Source organism: Hibiscus syriacus, unplaced genomic scaffold (assembly GCF_006381635.1).
Source record: "Hibiscus syriacus cultivar Baekdansim isolate YM2019G1 unplaced genomic scaffold, ASM638163v2 tig00111633_pilon, whole genome shotgun sequence".
NCBI classification, from domain to species: Eukaryota; Viridiplantae; Streptophyta; class Magnoliopsida; order Malvales; family Malvaceae; genus Hibiscus; species Hibiscus syriacus.
Genome location: NW_024063139.1, coordinates 938,237 through 965,723, shown reverse-complemented (window position 1 = coordinate 965,723; position 27,487 = coordinate 938,237). Strand labels below are relative to the sequence as shown.

At 33.8% G+C, this 27,487-nt stretch overlaps 1 protein-coding gene and 1 long non-coding RNA gene across 3 annotated transcripts; both read left to right on the top strand.

Annotated features, from left to right (window-relative positions):
* Positions 1-185: 185 nt before the first annotated feature.
* LOC120166256 lies at positions 186-19,588 on the top strand. The gene is made up of 3 exons (XR_005519907.1): positions 186-198; positions 10,290-10,294; positions 19,383-19,588. It is a non-coding gene; the product is annotated as an uncharacterized LOC120166256 (long non-coding RNA).
* LOC120166255 (3-oxoacyl-[acyl-carrier-protein] synthase II, chloroplastic-like) lies at positions 15,345-19,583 on the top strand. Of its 2 annotated transcripts, XM_039175559.1 has the most exons (14): positions 15,485-15,771; positions 16,466-16,671; positions 16,752-16,955; positions 17,129-17,239; positions 17,340-17,435; positions 17,505-17,550; positions 17,637-17,716; positions 18,120-18,188; positions 18,295-18,379; positions 18,527-18,681; positions 18,782-18,862; positions 18,966-19,025; positions 19,162-19,246; positions 19,312-19,583. In XM_039175559.1, exons 1-14 carry the CDS (start codon positions 15,606-15,608, stop codon positions 19,314-19,316), a joined length of 1,449 nt encoding a protein of 482 aa, XP_039031490.1. In that variant the 5' UTR covers positions 15,485-15,605; the 3' UTR covers positions 19,317-19,583. The 2 variants fall into 2 exon arrangements, with proteins under 2 accessions (XP_039031489.1, XP_039031490.1); XM_039175558.1 differs by having other exon boundaries at positions 15,345-15,771; positions 19,162-19,583.
* Positions 19,589-27,487: the final 7,899 nt, after the last annotated feature.

Genomic DNA, 27,487 nt, shown 5'->3' with positions numbered 1-27,487 from the left:
ACTCATTTGTACTTTAATGACTTTAAGGTTCTCTCTCCATAAAAAGACTTAATTTATTTGTTGTTAATTATTTTTCTTTATGTTTTTGTCTTAATTAAAATGTATGGTTGTTGTTAATTAGATAAAGCTAGATATAAATTTAGGTGATGTATATTAGAAATGAAATAAGCAAAATCAATTAATATTAGCTAAAGAAAGGTAATTAGCGGCGTTTGTGTTAAAAAACGCCGCTATAGGTCTTACCTTTTGCGGCGTTTGTTCTAAAAACGCCGTTATAGGTCTGCTCTTTTGCGGCTTTTGTATCCAAAAACACCGCTATAGATCATGACTTTTTACGGCGTTTTTTTTAAGAAATGCCGCTATAGATATCGACCTTTTACGGCGTTTGTTCAAAAAACGTTACAATAGATCTTGACCTATTACGGAATTTTTTGTTCTCAAACGCCGCTAACTTTAGCGGCACTGGTATTGGCAGCGCTTCTTGCGATGTTTTTTCTATTCCCGCAAGTACTTTTAGCGGTGCTTAAAAACGCCGCTATAGGACTAAAAAAACACCGCTAAAACTATGTTTTGTTGTAGTGTTCATACAGTATAATACTATTCATAAAAACATTTTTACCTTAAATTTGTTATAACGAAACATAATTCAACAGTATATTATCTTATTTTCTTATTTTCTTAATGTAAGTCCAAATGTTCTATTATTTTGTAAGAATATTATTTTAAAAAGTCAATCTGACATCTCAGACTCGTATCCGGGTCGGGTACGTGTTGGGGTGTTACAGTATCTTCTTGCTTCATTAAAATCAATAAGATGACGCAACCACGTACAATGCACCTGGTTGCGAGATTTGTCGAGCATCAATATTCCTCCAATGATAAAGATATTTGACCTCCATTGAAATCTGGCGGAGAAGCTCCATGATACTCTATGCATAGTGAATGCCAATCACCATCGGTCACACCACACATAATATTTCCATCAAGAGAAGCCCGAAATGGATTAAGACATCCTCCGGTGTAATTGTACACTCTCCACATGGAAGATGAAATGTGTGTGTCTCCGGTCTCCACCTCTCAATTAATGCGAAAATTAAGGTGGGTTCGATTTTACAACCACCAACAACTTTCGCAATATACCCGAACCCGGTGAAAGACAGATACGACCAAATACGTGTTGGTGTCGATATCTTCGTGTTTCGAATAAATGTATCCAAAATGCGATCATTTTCATAATTAATAAACATTCCAAAATTTTAAAATTAATATAAATTCATGATAACTTTAAATTAAAAAAGTTAAAAAATATTTACATAAATTTTAAAAAAAATATTACCATATCACTAAAATGTCTTGGGATATGATTTGCATCTAATCGCAGCAGTATCTCGCTTTCCATTATAACTGTAGGCAAACAAATATAATTAGCACAAATAATTAATTAATTAATTAATTTAAATAAATAAATATATAAATATTATTTTAATAAACAAATATAACATTATTTTTAAAAACTATTTATAAAAATATATAACAACTATTTAAAATATACTAATTTAAAAATAAATTTCTTACCAACTACTAATAAATTTTTAACTCAAATAAGAGATGAATTTGAGTTATATTAGAGAGAAAGAATTGTTCTCGTGTGAAGGATGATGGGGGTTAAAGGGGTTTATATAGGGGAGAAGGAGGATATTTAGGTGGGAAAAACGGGTAGGAATTAAATACCTATTAATGGAAGGCGCATTCTCTGCAACGCTCCTTCCCACACGTCACCGAATCCCGCAAAAGCGCGACCCTGCAAAGTGCCTTACCCGCGTGACATCCCAGTAAGTAGAAACTCGCGCGTTCCTTGCAAAACGCCTTACCCGCGTGGTATCCCAATCAACAAAAATCCCATTAAAGCGCTTTTCCAGGAGCGCACCTTATTTCCACATCAACTGAAAATGTGTTATTTTGGGAAATATTGGACAAACAATATTACATCGGGCATATTAGGAATATAGGGAGATATTTAGGTCGATTCGCCATAAAAATCGTTTTGTCAGATATACATTGAGAATAACCATTCATGAACAACGTTTATGAGTAAATGTTTATGAGTACATAAAATTGACTGATTTCGAGGTTAAATTACAAAAATAATGATGCTAAACCGTTAAAATTGAGAATAACCATTCTGAACTTAAATGCTTAAAAATTTTGTTTCATTTAATATTTTTTTTAACTTTAAAAAGCTTTTTCCCCTAAATCATAAAAAAAATATAAAACACTGTTTGATTATTGAAAATTAATTTGATTTCAGTCAGTAACTAGACAGTTCAGTGTTATTTCATATCCAAATACAATTGCCTAATTCCGCTTCATTTTAAACCATTTAAAATATTACGTTTATAAAATTTACTCATAAATAAGATTAATATTAAAATTAGATAAAACTAAAGAAAATAACCCTAATTACTATTACAAACACTTTTAAAATAAATTTAATAAGGAAACCCAACAAATATAATGTACATGTCACTAATAAGTTAAGGTTAGGATGTCTTACTGATATCGTCGGTAGGTTTGAATTTGCATAAAATGCTGACAAACTCCTTACTTCACGACTTCTACTTTATTCGAACCTACGCATGAAAATCATCACGCACTAAGTAAAACTTAGTGAGGCAGAGATACAATTAAAGTGATATAAAACCATAAATTTCATAAAATATAAGAAACAAACTGTAATTTAAATAAAAACATTAAATTTCAAACCAGACTAGTCAAGTCGTTTTTCCTTCTGAGAGCCTGAAAAAATAATCATCTCATGATTTTATCAAAATTATGTAAGTCAACATCGAATGTCATAGATAACTTTTGTTCTGTTCATTCGAACATATTTCAAAACTTTCTTTTCAAATATTTTTTTTCTTTAACATACTGCCATAACTTTCACATTTATTGTTATAGCAAAATGTATATGTAAGAGAATATAAGGTACGTAAGTTTAAGGTGCACACTAGGCACAACACAGTGTCGAATTGTAACACCCCTAACCCGTATCCGACCCGAATATGAGTCCGAAGTGTCACATTGACTTTTCAAACTTTGCCACTTAAAGAAAAACAGGGAAATTTTAAACTTTCATTTAAAAAAAATACGTTAATTTACATAAAGAGATCACGAAATACAAAATCGACCAGAGCATTCGAAATTAATAACTTATTACATGGCAACACTCTATACACAGCCCAAAATACCTACTTTGCCAATTACTTCTGATCTGATCTTTTAGTTATGATGCTATTCTTGCCACTTCTAGTAATGTTCTTCTTGTTTCCTGGTACCTACGTGTAAATCACTTACACGCTAAGTCATAGAATTAGTGAGGCAATAAATAAACATGTAGCTATAGATTCATGAATATACATTCTTACCATTTGATCATGACATTTCAATATGCATGTATACATTTCACTATAACCGATATAATCATGTCATGTACATATGAAACTTATCTTCTTGTATCACTTTCACCTTAATTTATCTTTCAATTGCCCATGTACATTATTGAGAACAGATGTATTTGAGTACATTGAGGTTGTGCACTAATGCTGTCACCACAGCTCAATAAATTTCCTCATGGGGCACTGAAAATTTGTTCAGTATTTGTCCCGAAGGATCACTATGTCCCGAAGAACCACTAGATACGTCCCGAAGGACCACTGGATACGTCCCGACCATTGGATATGTACCGATACGTCCCGAAGGACCACTGGATACGTCCGAAGGACCACTGGAGATACATCCCGAAGGACCACTGGATACGTCCCGAAGGACTAATATACCCTCGACTCTGGCATGCCAACTATACCTATAGCTCTCGTATCATATAACATGGGCTTTAATATGAATACATTTCTCATTTCATATCTCTTTCATCACTTTTCATATAAACCCATAATCTTTTCCATTATTTCACATACCTGGATTATATTCTCTGGCAATGATATTCGTTCATTCAATGTCATATGAACATATAATGAATTATGCATGCAATCACTATTACAATAGTATATGTATGCATATACATGGGTATGGAATCATTAATTCAACTATAAGAGATAGACTTATCACAAGTCTTGTCTCTATACACTTTAACTATAAAATGCACTCACCTTAGCCTTGCTTTGATTCGATTCTAATCCTTCGATTGTTCTGGAATAAGATTACGCTCTAAATCTACATAGTAATACATTGATACTTATCAATATACGAATTGATATATTCCAAACTATTAATCATTAGGCTAAAAGAAAGCTATTTCTATCTCTTATTGAAGGTATGCATCAATGCACTACACCATGTATTGATGCATCCCTTGACGGGTGCATCGATGCACTACCCATGCATCGGTGCATAAATCCTATTCGATGTTTGTATTTTAAGTAGGTGCATCGATGCACTCCTTATGCATTGATGCACTAATGGCATTCGATGTTCATTTATTTTAAATGAGTGCATCGATACACTCCATCTACATCGATGCACCTTCAACAAATTCTGGGATTTTCTCTTGATGCATCGGTACATGTTGAATGTGCACCGATGCACTCTGCCCAAAATTCAGTTCTTGAACCCGAAAACTTATCCATTTCAGCTTAAATCCTTCATGTTTCATCCCCTTTTATATTCTTAACTCCAATATACATACTTAAACCAATCTATACTCATTTATTTTATCTTAAACCTAAGAATCCTATCCTCCTTGTGAAATCCAAGAATTATACCAACTATGCAACATGATTTAATTCCACTTCTAACCCTTAATATGTCTTAACTAGATTGATGACAAGTCAAATTTAACTTCCAATTCTATATATGAACTCTATTCCAAGATTTCATTCAAGAACCTCTAATCTTTAATCTCTTCTAACTCCATCATCCTTTGATTTTAAGATAACCTAAGCTTTCCTTAAGCTTAGTTATCATTTAATAATCAAAAACCAATCTTAAATTTAACAAGAAACTCAATAATAAAAAAACTCACTTTGTTTTGCTTTACACGTACAAGGAAGAAAGAAGAAGAAAAGAACTCTGGAAGCCTTTGAGTTCTCCCCTCTTCAACCCACGTGGATACATATAACCCTTATTTTCTTATTCCCTTAGAAATGACCTCTTTGCCCTTCTATTCCTTCTTACTTTCAATTCAAATCCATACAATAATTTACAAATAAATCTTTATACTATTCAATCATTATATTTTAATCACCAAATTATGAGACTTTACAATTTAGTCACTAACCCGGTATTGAGGATGTTACACGAATCATAACTGAAACTAAGATATGATGCACTTCAGTGCAATCATAACCTGAATAAGCACTGATATACGAATGGTGATATTGAACATTGATACACGAATGTACCAAAGCTGAATTGATAATTGAACATTGATACACGAATGTACCAAAGCTGAATTGATAAGCACTCACTTAATGACATGTCAAATGTACCTACGAATCTCAATGCAACATACAATGGGCTTATACTTATCATCATAGAATCATTTATTATTATGTATCTGATAACTGTGAAATATCTGATCTTATAATTATCTGATAATTGAAAATCATATGATCACTGAAAAATTATCTGATAACTATAAACATTTAGAATTCATCATCTTAAATATCATATTTGGGCAGTTCATACCCAAAATCATTTGTAAAGCTTGATAAAACAAAATATATTTCATATTGAAAATTTATAAAATCATACTGGAAAATTAAAATGAGGTTAACTTATCGCAAGTCATCCTCAACTATAATGATAATCAAATAAACAAATTGGATTCACTTTAACACTTTATTACTATTATTTTAAATCAAAATATAAGCATCACTAAGCTTTATATTTAAATCTTTTACCTTTCACTACTTTCATATACAATTTATCACATTTTATATTCTGTCAGTTTGCACTACCATCAACAAATATTATTATGTATTAATTAATATACTGAAAATTATTCTATTTGCACTAATGAAAACTAGACTCGAATACAAGTCTAACCATATAAGATACTCTGTCTAACTCCGCTTGTACAATTTATAGCGATTTTTCAAAGTTGACTAGTAGAAGTTGTTTCGGCAGAACCTGCTGCCCTTTTTCTGACCTCTTCGCCGATTAAAATTTGGTATCTTTTTGTGTACACCTCGAAATCAGTCACTATATGTTTTAAACGAAACTATACTGATACAAATCTAATAGTATAAATATCATTCTCTAATCAATTCTTTTTAATTTATGGTGAATTTCTAAACTCATGGTTTGAATTCAAATTTCTACACAACTTTCCTTAATTAGCATCCTTAGCTTAATTTCCTAATTTTGTAAGCTTAATAAATGAACATTTAGGCTAGAATCACAATTCACATAACATTAGGAGTCATTTCTTACCGTAATAACTCCGTCACTGGCTCATCGCAAGCCAATATTTGTACGATAATACAAACACGAATTAATGCACTCAACTTTGCCTCGCTATCCAACCTTCTCCACTATAATATTCTCGATCCCATACTCTTTTCTTCCCTTCAAGCTACTTGAATCACTAGATTTACCTTGATCTGACGACATTATATAATAACATAAAATATTTAAACTATATGTTAGCATTGAACTAACATAATCTAAACGTAAATATAAAATTCGATAGAAATAAATTTGATATTTAGATCGATATCAAACTAAATCATTATTCCTTAGCAACTTTCAAACTTCTCAAAATACTTATTCAATCATATGAATATTTATTTTCACTATCAACCCTTCAACTTTTGCCAACTACACAATCAAACCACTAATTATGAATTCTTTCTAGAATTCACCTTAACCTTTCTTTTAACTTCATAAATCCTTCACCATTATGATTATTTCACATTAATAACATAAAATTTTCAGCATCTCAATAAAATATTCAAATCAATACTTCAACATTCAAAAGCTTGAAAATTCACCCTAAACTTTCTTAAACTTTATCAATTCAACTTTTAATCTCTGTAAACTTGTAATTTGGTTCCAACCAACTTTGCAACTTAAATTTCCAGCATTCAAATAATAAAAATTAACATTAAACACCCCAAATATCGCATTCTTGCAATAATGTCCCACGATTCTCAAAACTTATATATTAGCCGTTTTTGTTTATTCAAGCTTCCAAATTAATCCAAATCAATCTCACTTCCAACATCCTGTCATACTACAATAAATTCCAGAAAAGGACCCTAATGTTTTGACATTTTTACACAAATCCTCAATAATTCCAAAAATTATGAATGGGTCCTTAAGTTTCAACCAAACTTCAATTTAATCCAAACATGATTTCATATACACAAAATAATTCAACTTTTACAAAATAATCCCTAAACTTAGTTCAAGTTCAATTTCATAATTCACAACATTTACAACCAATTCAACTCCTTTCCATATCAAATATAAATCAAACACAACATGTTCCTAAACATAACCCTATGGTCAAACCTTATATATAGTCTTACACTTGATTTTTAACAACTTTCATGCTTGATTTCAACTTCACAACACCTCTAACATCAATAATCAACCTTTAATCATAAAAAATACACTTCCCCTTCATCCACAACCCACCAACTTAAACATAAAACATGGATATTTTTATGCCAAATGAAAGAGAATTTTATGTAGGTTATTTTATCCTTAATAACCTAACTTAAAATTCTAGTAAAAATGGACCAAAAATCAAAACAAAGCTTCTCACCTTGTTAATGGAGTCTCACAGCAGCAAAGAGGATGAAGGCTCTCTGTTTCTTGAATTTTCTATAATTATCACTTCTTTAAACGTTTAACAACCATTAAAAAAGAATTAAATTTCATTTTTATTAAATAACCATTTTACCCTTAATAAATCATTATAACTACAACTTTGTCACTCTATGACATCATCCCTTACCTCATCATATCTGCACAAAAAATATCATAATTCTGATTTTTCATGTTTGTCCTTGCAATTTTTTAAAATTGCAATTTAGTCACCTAATTCCAAATTTTTAGCTTAACACGGAAAATCAACCTTAATTTCATTGATCCATGTTAAATTTCACTTTTCCAAAATATAGAAATAATATTTCCAACCTCTATTTAACATCTTCCAAATTTTAATGAAATTCTGATTAGATCCAATTATCCGATTTATTACCAAACTTTACTGCTCAATAATTCTTACACAAATTTCGGATCAAAATACAAATTTCACATAAGATTCACTCTTAAGTTTGAACTATCTATTTATGGATTAAAAATTCCTTTGGGGAAAATTACCATCTTGGTCCTTAAATTTTTCCCAACTTTATACTTTGGTCACTAAGTTTTCAAAACTTTCATTTTAGTCACTAACCAAAAATTGGGTTATTACAGTTTTAGAAAAAACTCTATCACAGTTTATGCAGATCCAACCTTGGGGCCATTCCCATTGAATGAGCCAGGGAAAGGTTTGGGTTCGTGGTGGTTTCGGTGTTAAAGTCAAGGAATGCCTTGCCCAAAATAGAGCAATGTGGATAGTGGAGTCCATTAAGCTGCAGTCTTAGTTAAAAACGACTCTCCTTTTCTAAAGTTGCCATAGGATAGAGGGGAAAAGATGATGCCAATAGCAGTTCTAATCATTCATAGCAGTGGTTTTTCAAGTTGCTATTAAGCCACTCTTTAAGGTTCTGATTGAAAAATTTTTGACGCCAATCTGAGTGTATGATGCGTAACCAGAGTTGTTTGACCTCCCAACAATCACGCAAAACATGAATAATCAATTCAGTTTCTCCATACTTTGGGCATGTTGGATCCGAGGTGAAGTTCCTCCTTGATCGTTCAATATTTGTCATGATTCGCTGATGGAGGGTAAGCCAGATGAAGATTCGTATACGTTGAGGGAGAGAAAGTTTCTATATAAAAGCCTAAAGGAAGCTGTTGTTGGACCATGAAGATTATGTTATGGCTTTGTAGACAGAAGTAACTGAAAAATTGTTCCTCGACCCCCATTTCCATATACAAACATCATCTCCAGCTGAGGCTTGTGGTGGCAGGAGTCCAACAATGTGATTAAGTACATTATTACCAATAAGGGAACTTATTATAGGTATATTCCACTCACAATCGGAGCCTACTAGATCGATAAGATTGCAGCGTGGAAGAATACAAACTGAATCACATTTGTAATCACGGAGGGGGCCCAAGTGGGGAATTCAAATGTCATCCCAGACTTGTACAAGCGATCTATTCCCGATTGACCAAGCCATATTTAAATAGAAAAGGTGCCACAAATTAAAGAGGGGGGGCCAGAGATGAGAGCATTGGGGCCAATCAATTGTATAGGGAAATAAATTAGTTACCTTGAATTTTTGGCGTAAAATTTGAATCTAGAAAACATTCAGGGTAGTAACCATAGCAAAAAAAATCTTCATTAACAATGCTTGATTTTGCTCATGAATTCGTCGGACGCCAAAACCACCACAGATGAGGGGTTGGCAAATCGCGGACCAATTTATTAGAGAAATAAGAGATTGACACGACGAAGGGCCCCAAATAAAGTGTTGTATGAGCTTTTCAGTTTCCTTACAGACGCCAACCGGGAGCATAATTGTTTGCATGAAGTATATTAGAGTAGAGGTGAGAACTGATTTAGCCAAGGTAATACGACCGACTATTGAAAGAGTGCGAGCAACCTATTCATGTAAGAGGCCACACATTTTCTCCAGAATAAAGTCATAGTTCGTTTGACAGATTCGACCATGCTATACTAGAACACCAAGATATTTACCAAGAATATAAACTTGTTGGAAGCTTAAGTGCTCGTAAATAGCTTCTTTCATTATGACATTCGTATTGGGCGAGAAGAAAATTATGGTTTTCCTCATGATAACACGATGCCCAGAGTATTGGCCAAAGCAAGACAACGTAAAGTTGATCACATCAGTATTATCCTCTCTTACATAAATGATCAAGTCATCTGTAAAGAAAATGTACGAGAGAGAAGTCCCGTTCTGACTAAAGAAAAAGGCTTCTTAAATTCCATTAGAAACATTTTCAAAAAATGTAATGGCCCAAATGCTGTATAGCGAGGACGAACATGGGGAGATATGGTCCCCTTGAGAATGCCTCACTCCGGATTGAAAGAATATGTGAGAGAGACATTTTATTAGACCTGAAAGATAACATGGTAATATAGTATATAATGATACAAGACAAATTTGGAGGGAAACCTACTTCAGTAAGAGTGTCCTTGATGAAATCCCAGCGTAACCGATCAAATGTCTTTTTAAGATCAACATTGATGGCCATTCATCCCTTAATGCTCTTGAACTTACGCATTGAATGAATTATTTCTTGATTCAAAATTATTTTTCCCATGATCTATCGACCAGCTATAAAGCTTGTCTGAGTAGGAGATATAAGAGCCGATAGAATTGGTTTTAGAAGGTGCACAATGACCTTTGTAAAAAGCTTGTAAATTACAGTACAGAGACTGATTGACTGAAAGTCACGAAACGATTTCAGGGTATCCACCTTGGAGATAAGAACGATTATTATACGGTTTAGATTTAGGTTAAGATTGCCACCATTAAAAATAACTTGTATATAGGTGCAAACGAAAACACCAACGATGGACCATTGCTTTTGAAAAAACTCGACATGAAGGCCATCATGGCCCGGTGCTTTCAATGGGGCCATTTCATTTAAGGTAACCTTGATTTCATCCGGGATAGGGATGCCATCAAGGGATGCCTGAGCAACTGTCGATATAGGAGGAAAACAACCCATGGATGGGTATGAATCGTCGGTCCTATCCTGATAAGAGAAAAGGGATTTAAAATGCTTTATTGCCACATTTTGAATGGACAGTTGATCATCCGACCATTCACCATCAAGTTTTAAAGAGAGTGTCATGTTTATTTGTTTACGAGCTTTTGTTTTACGGTGAAAATAAGAAGTGTTGCGGTCACCAAATTTAATGCAATATTCTCTAGACCTCGGTCGCCAAAGGAGCTTTCTTTGGTTGAGAAATAATTCAAGTTCATTTAGTAACTCCGATTCAAGATCTCGAAGATAAGAAGAGTTGCAGACATATAAAGAACGTTGAATTCCCCGAAGCTTAGCCATGACATTTATTTTTTTGGAGCCAATGTAGCTAAAAATCAATTTATTCTAAGTCTCGATTGCCTTAGAAAAATTAGATATTGAAGCCGATAAAGTACCCTTTCCGCGCCAATTTTCCTTTACCATCCAGTTGAAATCATCATGTATCTGCCACCCAGTATAATAACGCAATTACATGGAACCAGAACTCTTTGGAATGTAGCCAACTTGGAGCATTATAGGACGGTGACCCGATTGGACATGGACAAGGTGATAGATGGTGGGTTCCAGATAGAGGTCATCCCAATAATTATTGTAAAAGACTCTATCTAAGCGGGCATGAGTGGCACCTCCGGTCCACGTGAAGGTTGGACCATGAAAGTGCATGTCTCTAAGTTCACAATCTAAGAGGAAAGATTGAAAGTGGGTGGTGTAGGCTCTTCCCATTCTATATGAGGAGGATAAGGTTGCATTAAAATCACTAAGAGAATCCACGGATGATGAATTTACTGGGTGAGATAACACATATGTAACCAAAGAGCTTTCCTTTTTGTTGTATTAGGACTAACATAAATGAAAGTCGTGAGGGTACTTTGCTTGTCTTGTTTGTGAGTAATGCAGCAGCATATAAACTGAAAATGACTACAAAGAATATCAACTGAAATAGAGTCATACCAGCAAAGCCAAATGCCCCCAGGAAAGCCAGCATCTTCAACCCGATAAGAATTAGGGAATCCCAATGTTGCAATGATGGAGTCAGCTTTCGAACCATTGATGCAAGGTTCCATGAAACCAATGACATCAGGTTTATGATCCCAGATATTTTGCTTAACCATTTTCAGAAAACGAGGATGTCCACAACCTTGGATATTTCAACAAAAAATTCATAGATTCATAAGAAAAGAAAGAGAGGGTGGCGAGTCAGAGTAGTACCATCAACACCCGATGTGCCATCATCCAGAGGGGCAATAATTCTCATACTTTGTATGTTGCTTCCACTAATTTCCATGCAATCAACATTAATCCTCGGTGCTAAAGGGCCACGATCAGGCAATTCACCTGGGATCATGCATCTTGTGGGGGTAGGGCACGAACTATGAGCAGTAGGAGCGGGTATGTTGGGGTCATAATTTTCATATATGATGATTAAGAATTTTTTGCCTTATTCAGAACGAGTTCTGTCTCAAAGAGGAGGGGTTGACATCTTGTTTAAAGAAAGTAGTGGCGCGACATTGTAAAACACTTAATGTTTTCTGCCCCAAGCTTAAGAGAAGAGTGGACATAGTTTTTTTTAAGTTGACGCTACTCTTAGACTTGCTAGGCTTAGGAAGTTCTGTGGCTTTTCCTTTGTTATTCGACAATTCAGGCAGGTGGACTGGTAGGGTGGTTGGCATAGTCGGATCCGCAGGAGCCTGAGTTTGCTATTCCAAATTAGCAATCGGATTGAAACGTGAGCCATTATTGTCACCGGTCATGCCTCCAACATTTTGATAAGAAGGTTTCTTGGTAGGGTTGCGTTTCTCCTTCTCTACGAGTTTCCATGGCTCATACTGTGGAGCGGTTTCAGTTCAGGGTGGGTTCGGTGTTTTAGCCGGATTAGCGTTATCGCATGCGGGGGAAACATTGTTTAAAAGGTAAGAGGCTGAAGCATGACCATAGGTACCACAATTAAAGTATACAACGGGCAAAGATTCGTATTCCACCAGTTGAATACGACTATTAACCACCAGTTTAGAGATCAATGATTTATTCAAGTATACTCTTATTGCCATACGGGCGAAGCGACCCCTTCGACCACTGTTCGTTTGGTAGTCTATTTTGATGATGGGGCCGATACACTCTCCGATCTCTATAATCAAGCTGCGCTTGTAAAGAGTCACAGTCAAACCGGGTAGGCGGATATAGGCTATGACTTTACTCGGGTAGGGCTGAGGTTGAAAAATCCGCAGTCTAAGGTTTAACCGTCATATAATGTCCGTAAATCAGCCAAGGATCTTCTACCATGACCTTGAGATAGTCATTGTAAGAGCGAAACATGACTAAGAAGTAGTCATTTTCGATGTCTATAATACGGAGAGCTTGAGATGGTTTCCACAAATTATAAATTCAATTATGGAGAACGTTATAACTGATGCGACGACTGAGCAGTTTCAGTACCACAGTTTGGCCAATGCTCTTAATGGTTAGATCATAAACCATGTCTGAGAAGATGATGAAGATCAGTCCATTGATCACCTCGCGTGTGACATCCCCATCTAATATCTCAATGTCCTCATCAACCATGTCTTTGTATTCTTCATTAATAGGATTACCCTAGTTGGCCATAAGTCTATCACAGTAAGAAGTGCGAGCCATCTATGGGTTTTCCAAATTCAATCCAAGGTCATCGCCGGCTGCTGAACCGTCTAGTGGTTTGTCGAGGTGTCGACGGGGCTTCTTGTCGGCCCTATCATCGGAATCAATATTAGGGTTTTCTGCAGAGGGAGTCGACATGGGTAGCATTAGGGTTTTTTATGTCACAAACTCTAACATAAAAGTTTTAATATTTTGACTCTTCATGATTATATCCAAATAAAACATAAATTAAATTTGTATATAAATAAATTTAATGACGATATATTATATATTTTTTATTTTGTCATTAAAAATGAATAATTATATATTATGTGCACAAAATAACTTATCTTAGTAGTTAAAGAAATTATTGTTGTTCATAGATATCATATGTTCAAGCACTAATAATTAAAATAGAATGATTGAACGTTTATTATTAAATGATAAAGAATACTATTTAATAAAAATAAAACTTAATTTTAGTTTTTGAAAAAAATGCACATAATATAGTTTTGCAAATGAAAAAACAAAAGAAACATCGGGAATATCGACGAGGGTTTGATAAGATTTTAAGGCTCCAAATCAATTAGACTGGGAAGCACTTTCTCCGCGCTCACGTGTATGCATATCTATTTATATAGATATATTTGTGTCAGCATTTTTAAACATATGAATAACATTGAGTACGTAGACCAAATTAGACAATAATGTAGATACGATAATTAATTAGTAAAATAAGTTATCTTAAAATTTATTTTGAGATTTAAAATATTTGTTACTGTACATGTGAAATTTGTCACATGAAGTTAATAAATTCTATAAAATATATTTTAAAAATAAAACTCATAATATAAAATCGATTAAAATTGTATAAAATTCGTCACTTTTACGAGACGAGTTCTAAACTCATCACCTCTACTTAACAAATTTCATGTGCACCATAATAAATGATCTAAATGACAAAATAATTTTCAATCGCCCCCCATTTTCAAAATTTATTTCCCTAACTTTGCCGAGCACTTACCTTTGGATCTATATATTTTAAATATATTTAATATCACTTATCACAATCTAATTAGATGATTATATTTATCAAAATAAATTAAAATTAAGATCAAATTAATAAAATATATAAACAATAAGGACTAAATGTATAATTATATTAATTTTTTAACTATGATGTCAACTACTTCATTAAATGTTAAAAATTAATGGTTTGATTGACAAAATAAAAAATCAATAATTAAAGTGAAAAATAGTAAAAATTAAAAAATCATAGGTATAATTTACCCTTAAAATTTCACTAGCCTAAAATATAGTATAATGACTTCTAGTAGACTTTACCCTTTTTTTAATAGACAAATGAAATATAAAATTATTATCATTTGTACATATAGTCCAAGTGAATACAATGACCAACCCTAATTTTGTCATTAAAAAAATTACATCTGGGAAATTTAAAATAATTTTTCTGGTCACAGATCCTTGTGTGTGTTTTTATTTGATTGGCTTCTGCTTTTCTCATTCGGGAGGAAACTCAAAAAGTTCTGACGCCAATGGAGAAAAATAAAATTATAATTTAAAAAGAAATTGAGAAGAGAAAAAAAAAATATCACTCGGCACTGCAGTCATTTAAAGGAAACGACCGGAGGTGAGCAGATTCAAAGCTTTTTCCCCCAAATATCGATTGCAACTCGCATTTTCTTCTTCTTCTTCTTCAAAATTTCTCTTTGTTTGTTTTTCATTGATGGGCTGCTAGATTTTTACTAACCTCGCATAAATAATCCATCTCTACCCAAACCCAAATCTTTACGATCTCTCTTTTTCCCCCCCCTTTACATATAGTTTCCCAGTTGTCTTTTCATTTGGGGATGGCATCGTCATCACTAGCAAACCCGCTATGCACTTGGTTGGTGGCGGCTTGTGTTTCCGTAACGTTCGGGAAAGACCAGTCACGGTCACCATTGTTATCAGGCTCGGCTTCTTCTAATAGTAGACTCGGCCGCTGGGCTCGTAACAGAAGGAAGGCTCTACTTTCTAAATGCTGCGGCGGCTCAGCCACTAACAAAGACGCGGGCTTGATTTCTTCGTTTCGTGGATCGAACATTCAAGGCTTGATGGCTTCCTGCTTGTCTTTCGAGCCTTGTAATGAGTACTATTCCTCCAAAAATGGCAGCTTTTTCGGTCAAAATGGAACCTTTTCTTCTCTCTTTGGATGCAGAAATGTTCCCTTCAATAATAATCGCAAGCAAAGAAGATTCAATCGAGGAGCTGCTCGTTCTGGTAAGCTTCAGCTTCTTGGTTTTCTGGAATAAGAAACACAACATTGTTTATTGATGCCTTTTCGAATCTGGGTTCTTTTTTTACTGTTCTTCGTTTCTTTAATATCTTTTTCTGTGTTGAATTTTACCCTTTTTAGCGAACTGTGGTTTCTCCCACTTTTATTTAATTTATTGGTTCAAAGCAAGTATGTGAATGAAAACAGAGAGATATAAATTGTCTTTCATAATCTGGGATTAATCACAACTTACTGAGATTCTCCAACAACCTTTTGTTTTCAAACAAAACTACGAGCTTGAACTGTGGTTGATTTTAAGTTGCTATTAAGCCTATGATCCTCGAAAATCATCATTTTATCAGATATCATTGATTTCTCTCTCTCTTCCATGCCTTTATTCTTTATATCTAAGAGGTTGGTGCAGGTTGTTAGAATTTATTGTCTTGGCTTCCTGAGAAACCTATAATAATGTTTTCAATTTTCATGGGTTTGCTGCGTCATTCTAATATAAAATAGGAAAACGTTTGTTTTGCATACTGTTTTTTTTGGGGTTTCTATGTATATGAGATCGTTTATGTGTGTATGTTTTCGAATCATTGGTGGTGATAGAGAAAATAAAATTTCTTCAATCACAGAACCTCATTCAACTTACCGGTTAAATTACGTTTGTTGTGCTGGTTAACTTGTTTAAAAACTTAGGAGAAGCCATGGCTATAGCTGTGCAACCCACAAGAGAAATTGCAACAAAGAAGAAGCCTCCTGTTAAGCAAAGACGAGTTGTCGTGACCGGGATGGGAGTGGTAACTCCTCTCGGACATGAGCCTGATGTCTTCTATAACAATCTGCTTGAGGGTGTCAGTGGTATAAGTGAAATCGAGACCTTTGATTGTGCTGAGTTTCCGACTGTAAGCTGTGTTTGTTATCTCTCTCATCTTGCACTTGTTTATACTAGCGCTTGTTCTTAGTGTTCCTGTTTCGTCTGCAGAGAATTGCTGGAGAGATCAAATCGTTCTCAACCGATGGATGGGTCGCACCAAAGCTTTCCAAGAGGATGGACAAGTTCATGCTTTATTCGCTTACTGCGGGAAAGAAAGCCTTGCAAGATGGTGGGGTAACTGAAGATGTAATGGATGAGTTAGATAAAGCGAAATGTGGAGTTTTGATTGGTTCGGCAATGGGTGGCATGAAGGTAAGTTGTTCTGCTTGTAGTTTTGAAAGAATAAAGAAAAGTGCCATGGTACATAACACGAAGCGTGGGGGCTTCGTGACCTTAAATCACGGTTAAGAAAGAGATTGTTTTGTAGTATAGTTTTCTTTGTGTATCTATTGGTTCGTTTAAATTGTTTGTTGTGGACTGAGCAGGTTTTCAATGACGCAATTGAAGCTTTGAGAATCTCTTACAGGAAGATGAACCCTTTTTGTGTACCGTTTGCTACCACAAATATGGGTTCTGCAATGCTTGCAATGGATTTGGTTAGCTTAACTTTGGATTCCGCAATGCTAAGATAGATCTAGATGGATATTGAAATTTGGACTTTTTAGCTTTAAATTTATACTTCTATGGTGTCTTCAGGGATGGATGGGTCCTAATTATTCTATCTCCACGGCATGTGCTACAAGCAACTATTGCATATTTAATGCAGCAAATCACATCATCAGAGGCGAAGCTGTAAGTTGAGAAAAGAAGAACATCTGGTATAATCGATTACACTTTACCTGATGCTTTTGAAAATTGCAGGATATGATGCTTTGTGGAGGATCGGATGCAGCAATTATACCTATTGGTATCTTGATATCGCTTTCTTATTTGACATTGTTTTGTAATTTTTCCACTCGTTATAACTGGTAATACTATGTTTTTGTCGCTTAGGTTTGGGAGGATTTGTGGCATGTAGAGCACTCTCTCAGAGGAACAGCGATCCTACCAAAGCTTCACGTCCTTGGGATGCTGTAATGTTTTGATAACTCTTGAGCTTCATGGCTATAATTTTTCCTTTTGCTGTTGCTTTTTTCTCCAAGTTCTAGAACAAAAGCAGTGAAACTGATAAACCGATAATGCGTTAATGAATTAAACTTGGTGGGAACTGAGGTTAATTAATCTAACAATTTGAACGAGGAAGCAATATGCTCATCTTTTAGTAGTGAGATTTACCCCAATTTTTGGCATGTCTTCACAACTCTTTAGGGACACAACTCAGGTATGAGTAAGAGTAAGGTATGCATGTGCACGTGGTATTGTTGACAAAGTTACTCGATATATTTATCGAGCATTTTCTCTTAAAAGGCACGTAAATTTCCTTGGTTTCTTTGATACGTGTGTTAGTTACCTTGATAGCGGTACTAAATTTTCCAGAGTCGTGATGGATTCGTCATGGGGGAAGGTGCTGGGGTTCTGCTTTTAGAAGAATTGGAGCATGCCAAGGTACACGGTCTTTGACCTTACGAATCCATGTTGTAAGCCATAGGTTTGTGCTTAGTTTGCTTTGTATAAGGGAAAGTTGCTGAGTTCAGGTTTCTTGAGTTTGCAGAGGAGAGGTGCGACTATCTATGCAGAATTCCTCGGTGGAAGCTTCACTTGTGATGCTTACCACATGACTGAGCCTCACCCTGATGGTAATGAGCCACGCCCGTATTACGGCAGTTCTTTCTTCTTGAATCCCGGTTTTATTTTCTAAACATGGACCTTGAAACTTAATTCGTCGTCTTAATTTGACTGCTCATAGATTAAACTAACGTCAGTTGTGTGAAATTTAAAAATAGGTGTCGGGGTCATTCTCTGCATCGAAAAGGCTTTGGCACATGCTGGAGTATCTAGAGGAGATGTAAACTATATCAACGCTCATGCTACATCAACACCAGCTGGAGACATTAAAGAGTACCAAGCACTTCTTCATTGTTTTGGTGACAACCCCGAGGTAATTTCACGTAGTTTTTTCTAATGCCTGGATTTTAATGCGTAGTCGGTTTCTCAAACTTCTGCGTTGTGAATATTAATAAGAACTCCGTCATTTGCAGTTAAAAGTGAACTCTACAAAGTCGATGATTGGTCACCTATTGGGAGCTTCTGGTGCTGTGGAAGCCGTTGCAACAGTACAGGTTCGTAGTTTTGAGTTTTGGAATGTCGGGTTGGATTTAAAGAACATTTCATACACGAATTTAGGAAACATCAACATGGTATTGATTCGTCTACTTATTGTAGGCAATACGAACTGGTTGGGTTCATCCGAACATCAACCTGGAAAACCCGGATGAAGGAGTGGTATGTTGCTTCTTCACTCTTTTTCCTTTTCTTTCACTTGTGCTTTGCAGCAGGTTTTACTTCTTGATACGTACTTATCATTTTCCCCTCGGTTTTCCGGTGACACGGTTCAATTTTTTCGACACATCTAATTCAGGACACAAGTGTACTCGTGGGACCAAAGAAAGAAAGATTGAATGTTAAGGCAGCATTGTCAAATTCTTTCGGGTTCGGCGGGCATAACTCATCCATCATTTTTGCCCCGTACAAGTAAAATAGTTCAGCCATTTCCCTTTGTGTTTTTTCGTGTAGACAAAGCACAACTTTGAAGGACGTTAGTGTTACGATGTAAGGAGGCCGGTATTGGGGCTGTAGGAGAAAAAAGCAGACTGTTATGGCTGAATGTAAGGAGGAGGGACATTTCGTATGGTTTGAGTGTTGTTTCAGAAGGTTTCATTTGTAGCTACAATGGAGGGTTTTAGTGTTTCAGGGCCATTGAAAAACACTAAACCAGTAAATGTATCTAAGATATCGTAGTTTGTGGTTCGTGTAACATGAAAAATAGTTGCTTTTGGTTCAGCCAATTTGCACTGAATCCTTAATGGTCCAATTTGTAAGTTTTAAAACTATGAAATGGTCGAATTTTAGTTTGATTGGAACATATTAGGGGAGGATCTAGGCTAGACGGCGACCCCTCTAATTTGGTAAAATTACATGTAGAAAATTATAAGTTAGTATAATGACAGAATTGTAATTTAATACTTTCAAAATCGGTTCGCAAATTTATTAATAATTTCCAGTACTATAATTAATATTTAGAAATAGATGTGTATTTGTACACGAAGGATTCTCATGGTTAAATTTTAACGTTAATTTATTTGGAATTTTTTAGTTGCTTTTTCAATTTTAAGGCTTTATCCTAACTAATTTAAATCCATCCACGTTGTATATCTAATTTTAATAGATAAGTATCTTAACATGATAATTTTTTACGTATACAAGAATTTAAACTCAAGACTTACTTGAATAATATCAAGTTGCTTACCAGTTGAATTAATCTCATTGATGAATTTACTTGGAATTTTAGTCGTCATATTAGTCACATATAGAAATATGTTTTATGAATACACAAACAAATAAATATTAATAATATGATGGAAATGTTATTTTGATTTTTATTAGTTTGGAGTGAATATAAATTTGTATCTATTCGAAAAATTCTTAATATTTGATATATGACAATGAATGTTCAAACATCTTTATTAATGTTATGTTTAAACTCAAGATCTCAAAAGATAACAATTATTCTTTAACTAATGAAATCCTTTAATTTATGTAAATTTTAATATTTTAAGTAAATAAATTAAACTAAAGTGTTATCCCATGATAGACTTATGATTTTGGATACAAGCGGTTAAAATAAAAGATGCCACATGTCAATAAAAATATTTTTATTATGACTATTATTTTTGAAATTTGTCAATCAAATCACCAACTATTTAAATAAATTTAATCAAGTTACATGTTGTTAACATTTAACAGAGTCCGTTAATAAAACTAGCATAATTTTACATTTGGTCTCCACCCCTTACATATTATATTAATTTAGTTATAATTTTTAGTTTAATTCAAAAATTAACCTTCAATCAAAAGATACCATATGTCAATAAAAATATTTTAACATGTTTCACCACTTGATTGATTTTTTTAAATTTATTTTAATATTTTAATTAAATAATATATTCACCAATCAGATGGTGACACATGTCAAAATCCGATGATGAATATTCTAACATATTTCACCACTTTTGCAAAGTCACGCCTTTGCTGCTCTCTCACCGCCAATTTCAAAATAAAACCATGCCCATATAGATAGCTATTATGAATTTGAATTCATGCTACAAAATCGTGAACCAATTCATCTCTCAAAATCCGTGTTCACGTATCATATTATTACGTTTTAATTTGTTAAGATAAGGAGTAAAAATGTTTTTTTCCCGTATTTTATTATAAAGACTATGATTTTTATAATAATATTGTAGATGCTCATTTTGTCCGGGATGTCGATCGAGTTTTATTTTGGGTTATATATATATGGTCATACTATTATTATATGGGTTAATATATTAGTATATATATATATATATATATATATATATATATATATATTATTGAGGATATATACAATTATGGTTATACATATAAATAAAGATATAATAAATAATTTAATCTAATATATATATATATATAATATCAATTTAAAATGCACTAAAAAATTTTATTTTTCTGTTACAGGACCAGAAGTTACAAGGCTACATGACCCAACGGTGGAGGCCCAGCTGAAATAAGCCCGTGTATTAGAACCCAATGAAACTAGGGTTTTGAAAGAGAGTCCCAACAGTCGCCAAATCTCGACTATCAGATTAATTACAGGTCCAACGACCCAGATTTGATTCGATATAGGGTTTCATACCCTAAAAAGAATCCACCAACACCGCCAAGAGATCTGAATCGTTAGATATGTTCCCAATCCAATTGTCCAGATTGCTCAGAAGATTAGGGTTTGGAAGAAGCCCCAAAGCATTTCACGCAGCTGATTTTCGGCAGTTAGGTCTGGCCTCAGTTATCCAACGGCCTAGCTTCACCCGAAGACATCAGACCATTCAGATTCGCGCATGCATCACACTAGCGCCTTTCCAAATGCTTCACGCGCTCGAGCTTGGTCCCTGTGTCACGCGTCCGTCCATATCAAGGCGAAATTGTAAGAAATCCGGGGCATTAAATGCCCCGACCGACCGGCTTTACCAGAACCAAATCCGTCGATTCACATACAAAGGGGAACAACACACAAAAAGTTAGAAACAAAAAACAGTGGCCAAAAGAGGAAAAGTGAGGAAAAAATATATTTTTATCATCTATGTAACTGGGTATATAACCCTAGAAAAATATGTAAAAATCATTGGCTTTCAAATAGAAAAAAAGACTGATTCAAAGCAAAATACAACCATTCTCAAAGGTATCTTTACTCGTGATATTGCATGAAATCTCTATCTTCTCTTATGAAATAGTAAAGTAAAAAAATAAGGAAAGGTTCAGTTTTTACCTTAAGTGGTGGCCTTCCCTCGACGAGATAGAGATCATTGTCGGTAAAGGTGTCATCTATAGGGGTTTAGGTTGTCGAAAATCTAAAGGTTGGGACTTTCGACCGTTTAAGGGTCTTCTTCTATTTTATTAGGGGTGTACGAGCTAAGGCTTAAAAAATGTTATTTTTTTTGTTTAGAGGTTTTGTTTGGTGAATTTTAACTTAGGTTCTAGTTTAAGGGTGGTAGACCGGAAGGAAAGGAGACAAAAAGGTCCAGTTTTAGGTCGGGTTTAGGTTGTTGGACCACAATAGACGGTGGCTGATTTCTAGGCTTTTGGGTTTCTCAATCGTGAAAAGGGGTATGGGTTGAGTGTGTTTAGAAAAGAAGAAAAATAAGAAAAGGACTAGGGTTTCGAATGTTACCTGAAATGGTAAACATGTGGTATTTATATTTGAACTTTAGAGGAAAATCTTTCAGTAGTCCCCCAACTGTTGCCAGTTATTCACATAATAGTCACCTATAGTGACCATTTTAGGATTTTTTTATTTGTCCCAATTTCTTTATTTTCAAAATCCGTGTCCCAGTTTTAAATTTTTGGGTTATTTATGTATAAGTCCTTGAATGTTTAGCGTATACTTACATTTTATCACCACTGAGTGATTGTTTGCTTTGTTATTCAAGTTTGATAACCTGATTTAGTGATTTAACCACTTGCATGTTAATAGACTTCGAAAAAATGGAATATTGTGTTTTGATCCTCCTAATTTTAGTGTGTATTTACATTTAGGCCACTGTTAATTTCTCAAGTTGTATGCTATATTTCAGTAAATATTTAATTTAGTCTCCATTTGTTTTTTTTGTATTTTTAATTTAGTCTTTTAAGTTTGTTGTTAGATTAGATTTAGTCCTTAGATTAATTATTTTATTGATTAAATTTTTAGTTAACAAGTCTGTTAAAGTTTTACCATGGATTGTTAGTTCTAATTAGAATTGTATTTTGATTTTAGCATGCTTAGTGTTAAATATATTAGACCCTATCGTAAATATCTTTAAGGGAATATTATTTTGTGAAGGGAACCTATGAATACATGTCTTAACTGACTAGGAGTGTGTTTTCAAGGATTGCTTATACTATATAATATTCCTTTTGGCATACAAACATTTTTAGCGTACTAAATGTGTTTTTTCATAAAAAATAAGGTAACAACCTTTTGTATGGAAATCCATAAAAACACGCCTTAACTGATAAGGAGTGTGTTTTTTAGGGTTGTTCGTACAAAATAATACCCTTTTCAAAACTTTATATGATCATAATTTTAATGTATATTCAAATTTGCAAATTTCAACATTCAGATGACATATAATCGCTTAGGTATTGATTTAGGGCATTGTGGGGGGGGGGTTGCTAATCCTTCCCCACATGTAATCGACTCTCGAACCCTTTTCAAAATGAATTTCTAGTTAAACGCAGATAATCTTTTATCATTTAAAATTATTTTTCTTAAAATTATTTAAAATGTATTTTTAGGTATTCAACCTACCTAACCCAAAGGTTGATGGAGACTCCAAATTTATTTCTTTATACATTTATTTTAAAACTTAATATTTTCAAAATTAAGTTAGATCGATCTCCTCAATGAGCCTTAAAAAGCTTAAGGACCATTCCGACAACTTGGCAACTCCGCTGGGGACATTAAAGAGTCAGGCCGTAATCGATTATACATCATCTTTTTAGTTAAAAATGTAAAATTTGAATGATATTTAAATTTTGATCCTCATGTTTTGTTTGTATTGCATCGTGCATCTTTTATTTATTGGTTGTACTAACGTTAATTTATATGTTTCAGATTTCTGACCTTTGTTTTAGTTTTTGGTTTTTTGGATCGAGGCAAAGAATTGTGAGTTTCCCCCTCACACACTATATAACTGTTTTATGTTTAGAGCCTTCTAACTGTGCTTTGTCCCGTTAGGTAGGGGTGAATGCTATTCTTACGTGAGAAAGATTATTTTTCTCCGCATGGGCTTTAGTAAGTAACCTCTAGGATACATATGCCTCATGTTTACGAGTGAAACATTGAGTTTCCTCGCATGGAACCTCGCATGGAAATGGGGAAATGCATCCTCACAAATTGATGTCTGTCTGCTTAAGCCTATAATGGGAGAAGATCGAGGGTCTGGGAGGCCCAAGGGGGCACTAGCAAAGGACAATTAGAGGACCCTATTAGTAATACTGGAACCCTGCCATCTCTTACTAGATTGTTATCCGCAGCTCTTTAAAGTTCACAAAGGGGGAAATCACTCTAACATTTTCCTCGAATTTGTTTCATTATTTTGAAAAAAGCATGAGAACTAGGAAAATATGTTGTTAGGTTTTATATTTCCGTACGAAGCCGGTGAACTAGATAATATGTAGTTAGGGTTTATTTGCCAAATAGAAGCATGATGGTAGATGTCATGTTGAGTAGAATATATGTGGGTAAGGTTTATGATATACTTGCTTGTTATTTGATTATTCATTGTATATACTGACACAATTTTGTTTTTGTCTCTATTTTTTGGTATTATTGCATTGCATGATCATTCATTAAGAAAGGTATTGGTACATATATTGGTCATCAGAGTAGAAGGCAGTCAAAAAAAGGACAATTGTTTTCATAACAAGGAAATAAATAATGCAGAAGTGAGGTCATGGTCTGAAGAAACTAAGAGAAAGAAGTTGATAGTCTGATTGAAGACTATATATCAGTTCTACCATAGGTCGCTCCATTTAGTCTAAAGCAAAATGATCTGCAAGGGTTACGTGAAATCTGGGAGAGTTGGAAATCTGATACGAGGCATGCATTATGGCAAGAGTATGGTGACATAGCTCTTTTATTGTATGTGAAAGTAAATGAACCCTTGATCAAAGCTCTGATCCAGTTTTGGAATCCATCATATAGTTATTTTAGTTTCAACAAGGAGGACATGACTCCCACGCTGGAAGAGTACACCTCCATTGTAACACCCATAACCCGTATAATTATACCTATACAGATTATAGATGTCATCCGTATTAAAAAAACATTTCAAAATTCAAAAGCTATTTAAAATTTATTTTCTTAAAATAGTAAATAATATTATAAAAATCCATGTCATATAAATCATGTTTCGTTGTAACCAATTTAATTCAAAAGATTTATTTTATATGAATAGTGAATAGTGCCCGTGAACAGTTACAGTGAATAGTGGGGGAATCGATTCCCTGTAGCAGGGGAATCGGTTCCCCTTTTGTAATATGGAAATTTGCCAAAACGCGGTTACTGTAGCAATGAACAGTAACTACTACAGTAACTGCGAAAATACATATAAGTTCATAAAATTCCATTTTCTTGTTTCTAATTTTGTTCAGCAAAGCAAATAAAACATAATAATTACATGCCACTAATTAAATCTAATTACATTTTAGGATGTCTTACTGATAAAGAAATATACTTCTTGATGCTTGATGTTGCCTTGAACTCTCTATTCTTTTACGAGCTTTTTACCTACGCGTGAAAATATCACACGCTAAGTATATACTTAGTGAGGCAATTAAAACATTTTACAGTGCAATACAATTCATGCATAATTTTATTTTAAAAACCAAATACCTTGCAATCATATTATCAGCATATCCAATATTTTACCATGATAAAAAATAATATAACTAAATATAAAATTCCTTACCAATATACTTGCCATTAATTTCTTAAGCTCATAAGCTTAATTTCATGCTTACCATTTATTAACCAAAAATGTATAAAACCATAGACAATAGCCCAATATACAACCCTGAGGACCCTGGGTATACGAGTAAAATACATGCACCGTAGTGCTAAACCTGCACTAAGCTTACACCATAGTGCTAATCCGGACAATACACATAAGGTCGTGCCCACCACCTACACTAAGCTTACGCTATAGTGCTAATCCGGACATAAACCTGCACTTAGTGTCCTTACACACTATAGTGCTAATATAAACATGCAGCTGCTATACTCTATGGCATGCCAACTATACCTGTCCCTCAATGACTTATTCGGGCATATAGTCTACTTTATTCAATCCATCCATGGCAAAGTATATTATTATAATTTAACATTGGGCATTCATACCCGAAATAACATTCATGGTAAAATATCACATTTTCAAAAATCAAAGCATTACAATTTCATACTATGACATATCAATGTCATATCAATTTATAAAAATATGATATAATATCATGCTAATAAAACAAGGTCGACTTATCGCAAGTCTTCATGATGATGTATAATACATCCGTATAATTTCATGCATGTGTTGCACTCACCTTGACACTTTATAATTTTCCAAAATAAGCCTCACTATTGTCCACAATAACCCTTTTCTTTTATACTCGAATCGTTTTGAACACCGAGTAAATCACAATCTGTACAAAATATAGATTCATACTTATATATGTTAGTATTGTACTAACATAAATATAACCAAAATATATTCCATAATCATGCTTCAAACTATTCACCACCATTTACTTTAACATTATTAATTCTTTTTAGTATTGGAACCAACTTTTGCAATTTACTCAAAATGGTCCTTCACCATTTATCACCTAAATCTTTAATACCAAAAATTCCAGTATAGCACATCAATTATATAACACTTACACAACAATCCCTCAATTTTTTTAGAATTTACGAATTGATCTTCAACTTTTCAAAACTTACAAAATGATCCCAATTTTTCCTAAGGCTTGTATAATACTTCCTTCATCATTTCCAACGCATATATAATTTTTCCATAATTTTTCTCACTCAAACAAATCCATGATCAAAACTCATAGAACAAATTCTCAAAAGATCAAACATGTTCTAATCATCACACATGCTTGAATATGAATCTACTACCTCACAAACATCAAAATCCATCATCAATTTCATGATCTCTTTTTATGAACACAAACCCTTAAATTTAGGATCTTTGAACACCAACAAGATTACCATGCCATATTGGTACCAAAAGATAGAGTTTTTCTCATACAACCATTTTCTATTTACAACTTACACAAAATATTGAATCAAATTGCTTGAAAATGGAGTTGGAATTTTCTCTTACCTTTGGAGAAACCCACGGCTGATTTTGGGAGAAGAAGATGAACAATTGAAATGATATGTTGGGTGCATATCATAATATTTTACATTATAATCCACTTAAATGAATATAATATTCACTTAATTGGGATAAGACCAATTTACCCTTAATGAATCTTCTTATTTACCATAAAACCATGACAACTCATCCTTATCATAATTCAAAGTCAAAGATGAAATATTTTGACTTTAAATTTTTGAATTTTCCCATGAAATTTCAAAACTTGCATTTTAGTCACCAAATTCCACT

What these genes read in the sequence shown, in the direction of transcription:
- LOC120166255 (XM_039175558.1), top strand. Translation starts at nt 15,360, where the DNA reads ATGGCATCGTCATCACTAGCAAACCCGCTATGCACTTGGTTGGTGGCG. An exon ending in ATTGTGCTGAGTTTCCGACT is followed by an intron (nt 16,672 to 16,751) that starts GTAAGCTGTGTT and finishes TTTCGTCTGCAG; the next exon opens with AGAATTGCTGGAGAGATCAA. An exon ending in GTTTTGGTGACAACCCCGAG is followed by an intron (nt 18,682 to 18,781) that starts GTAATTTCACGT and finishes CGTCATTTGCAG; the next exon opens with TTAAAAGTGAACTCTACAAA.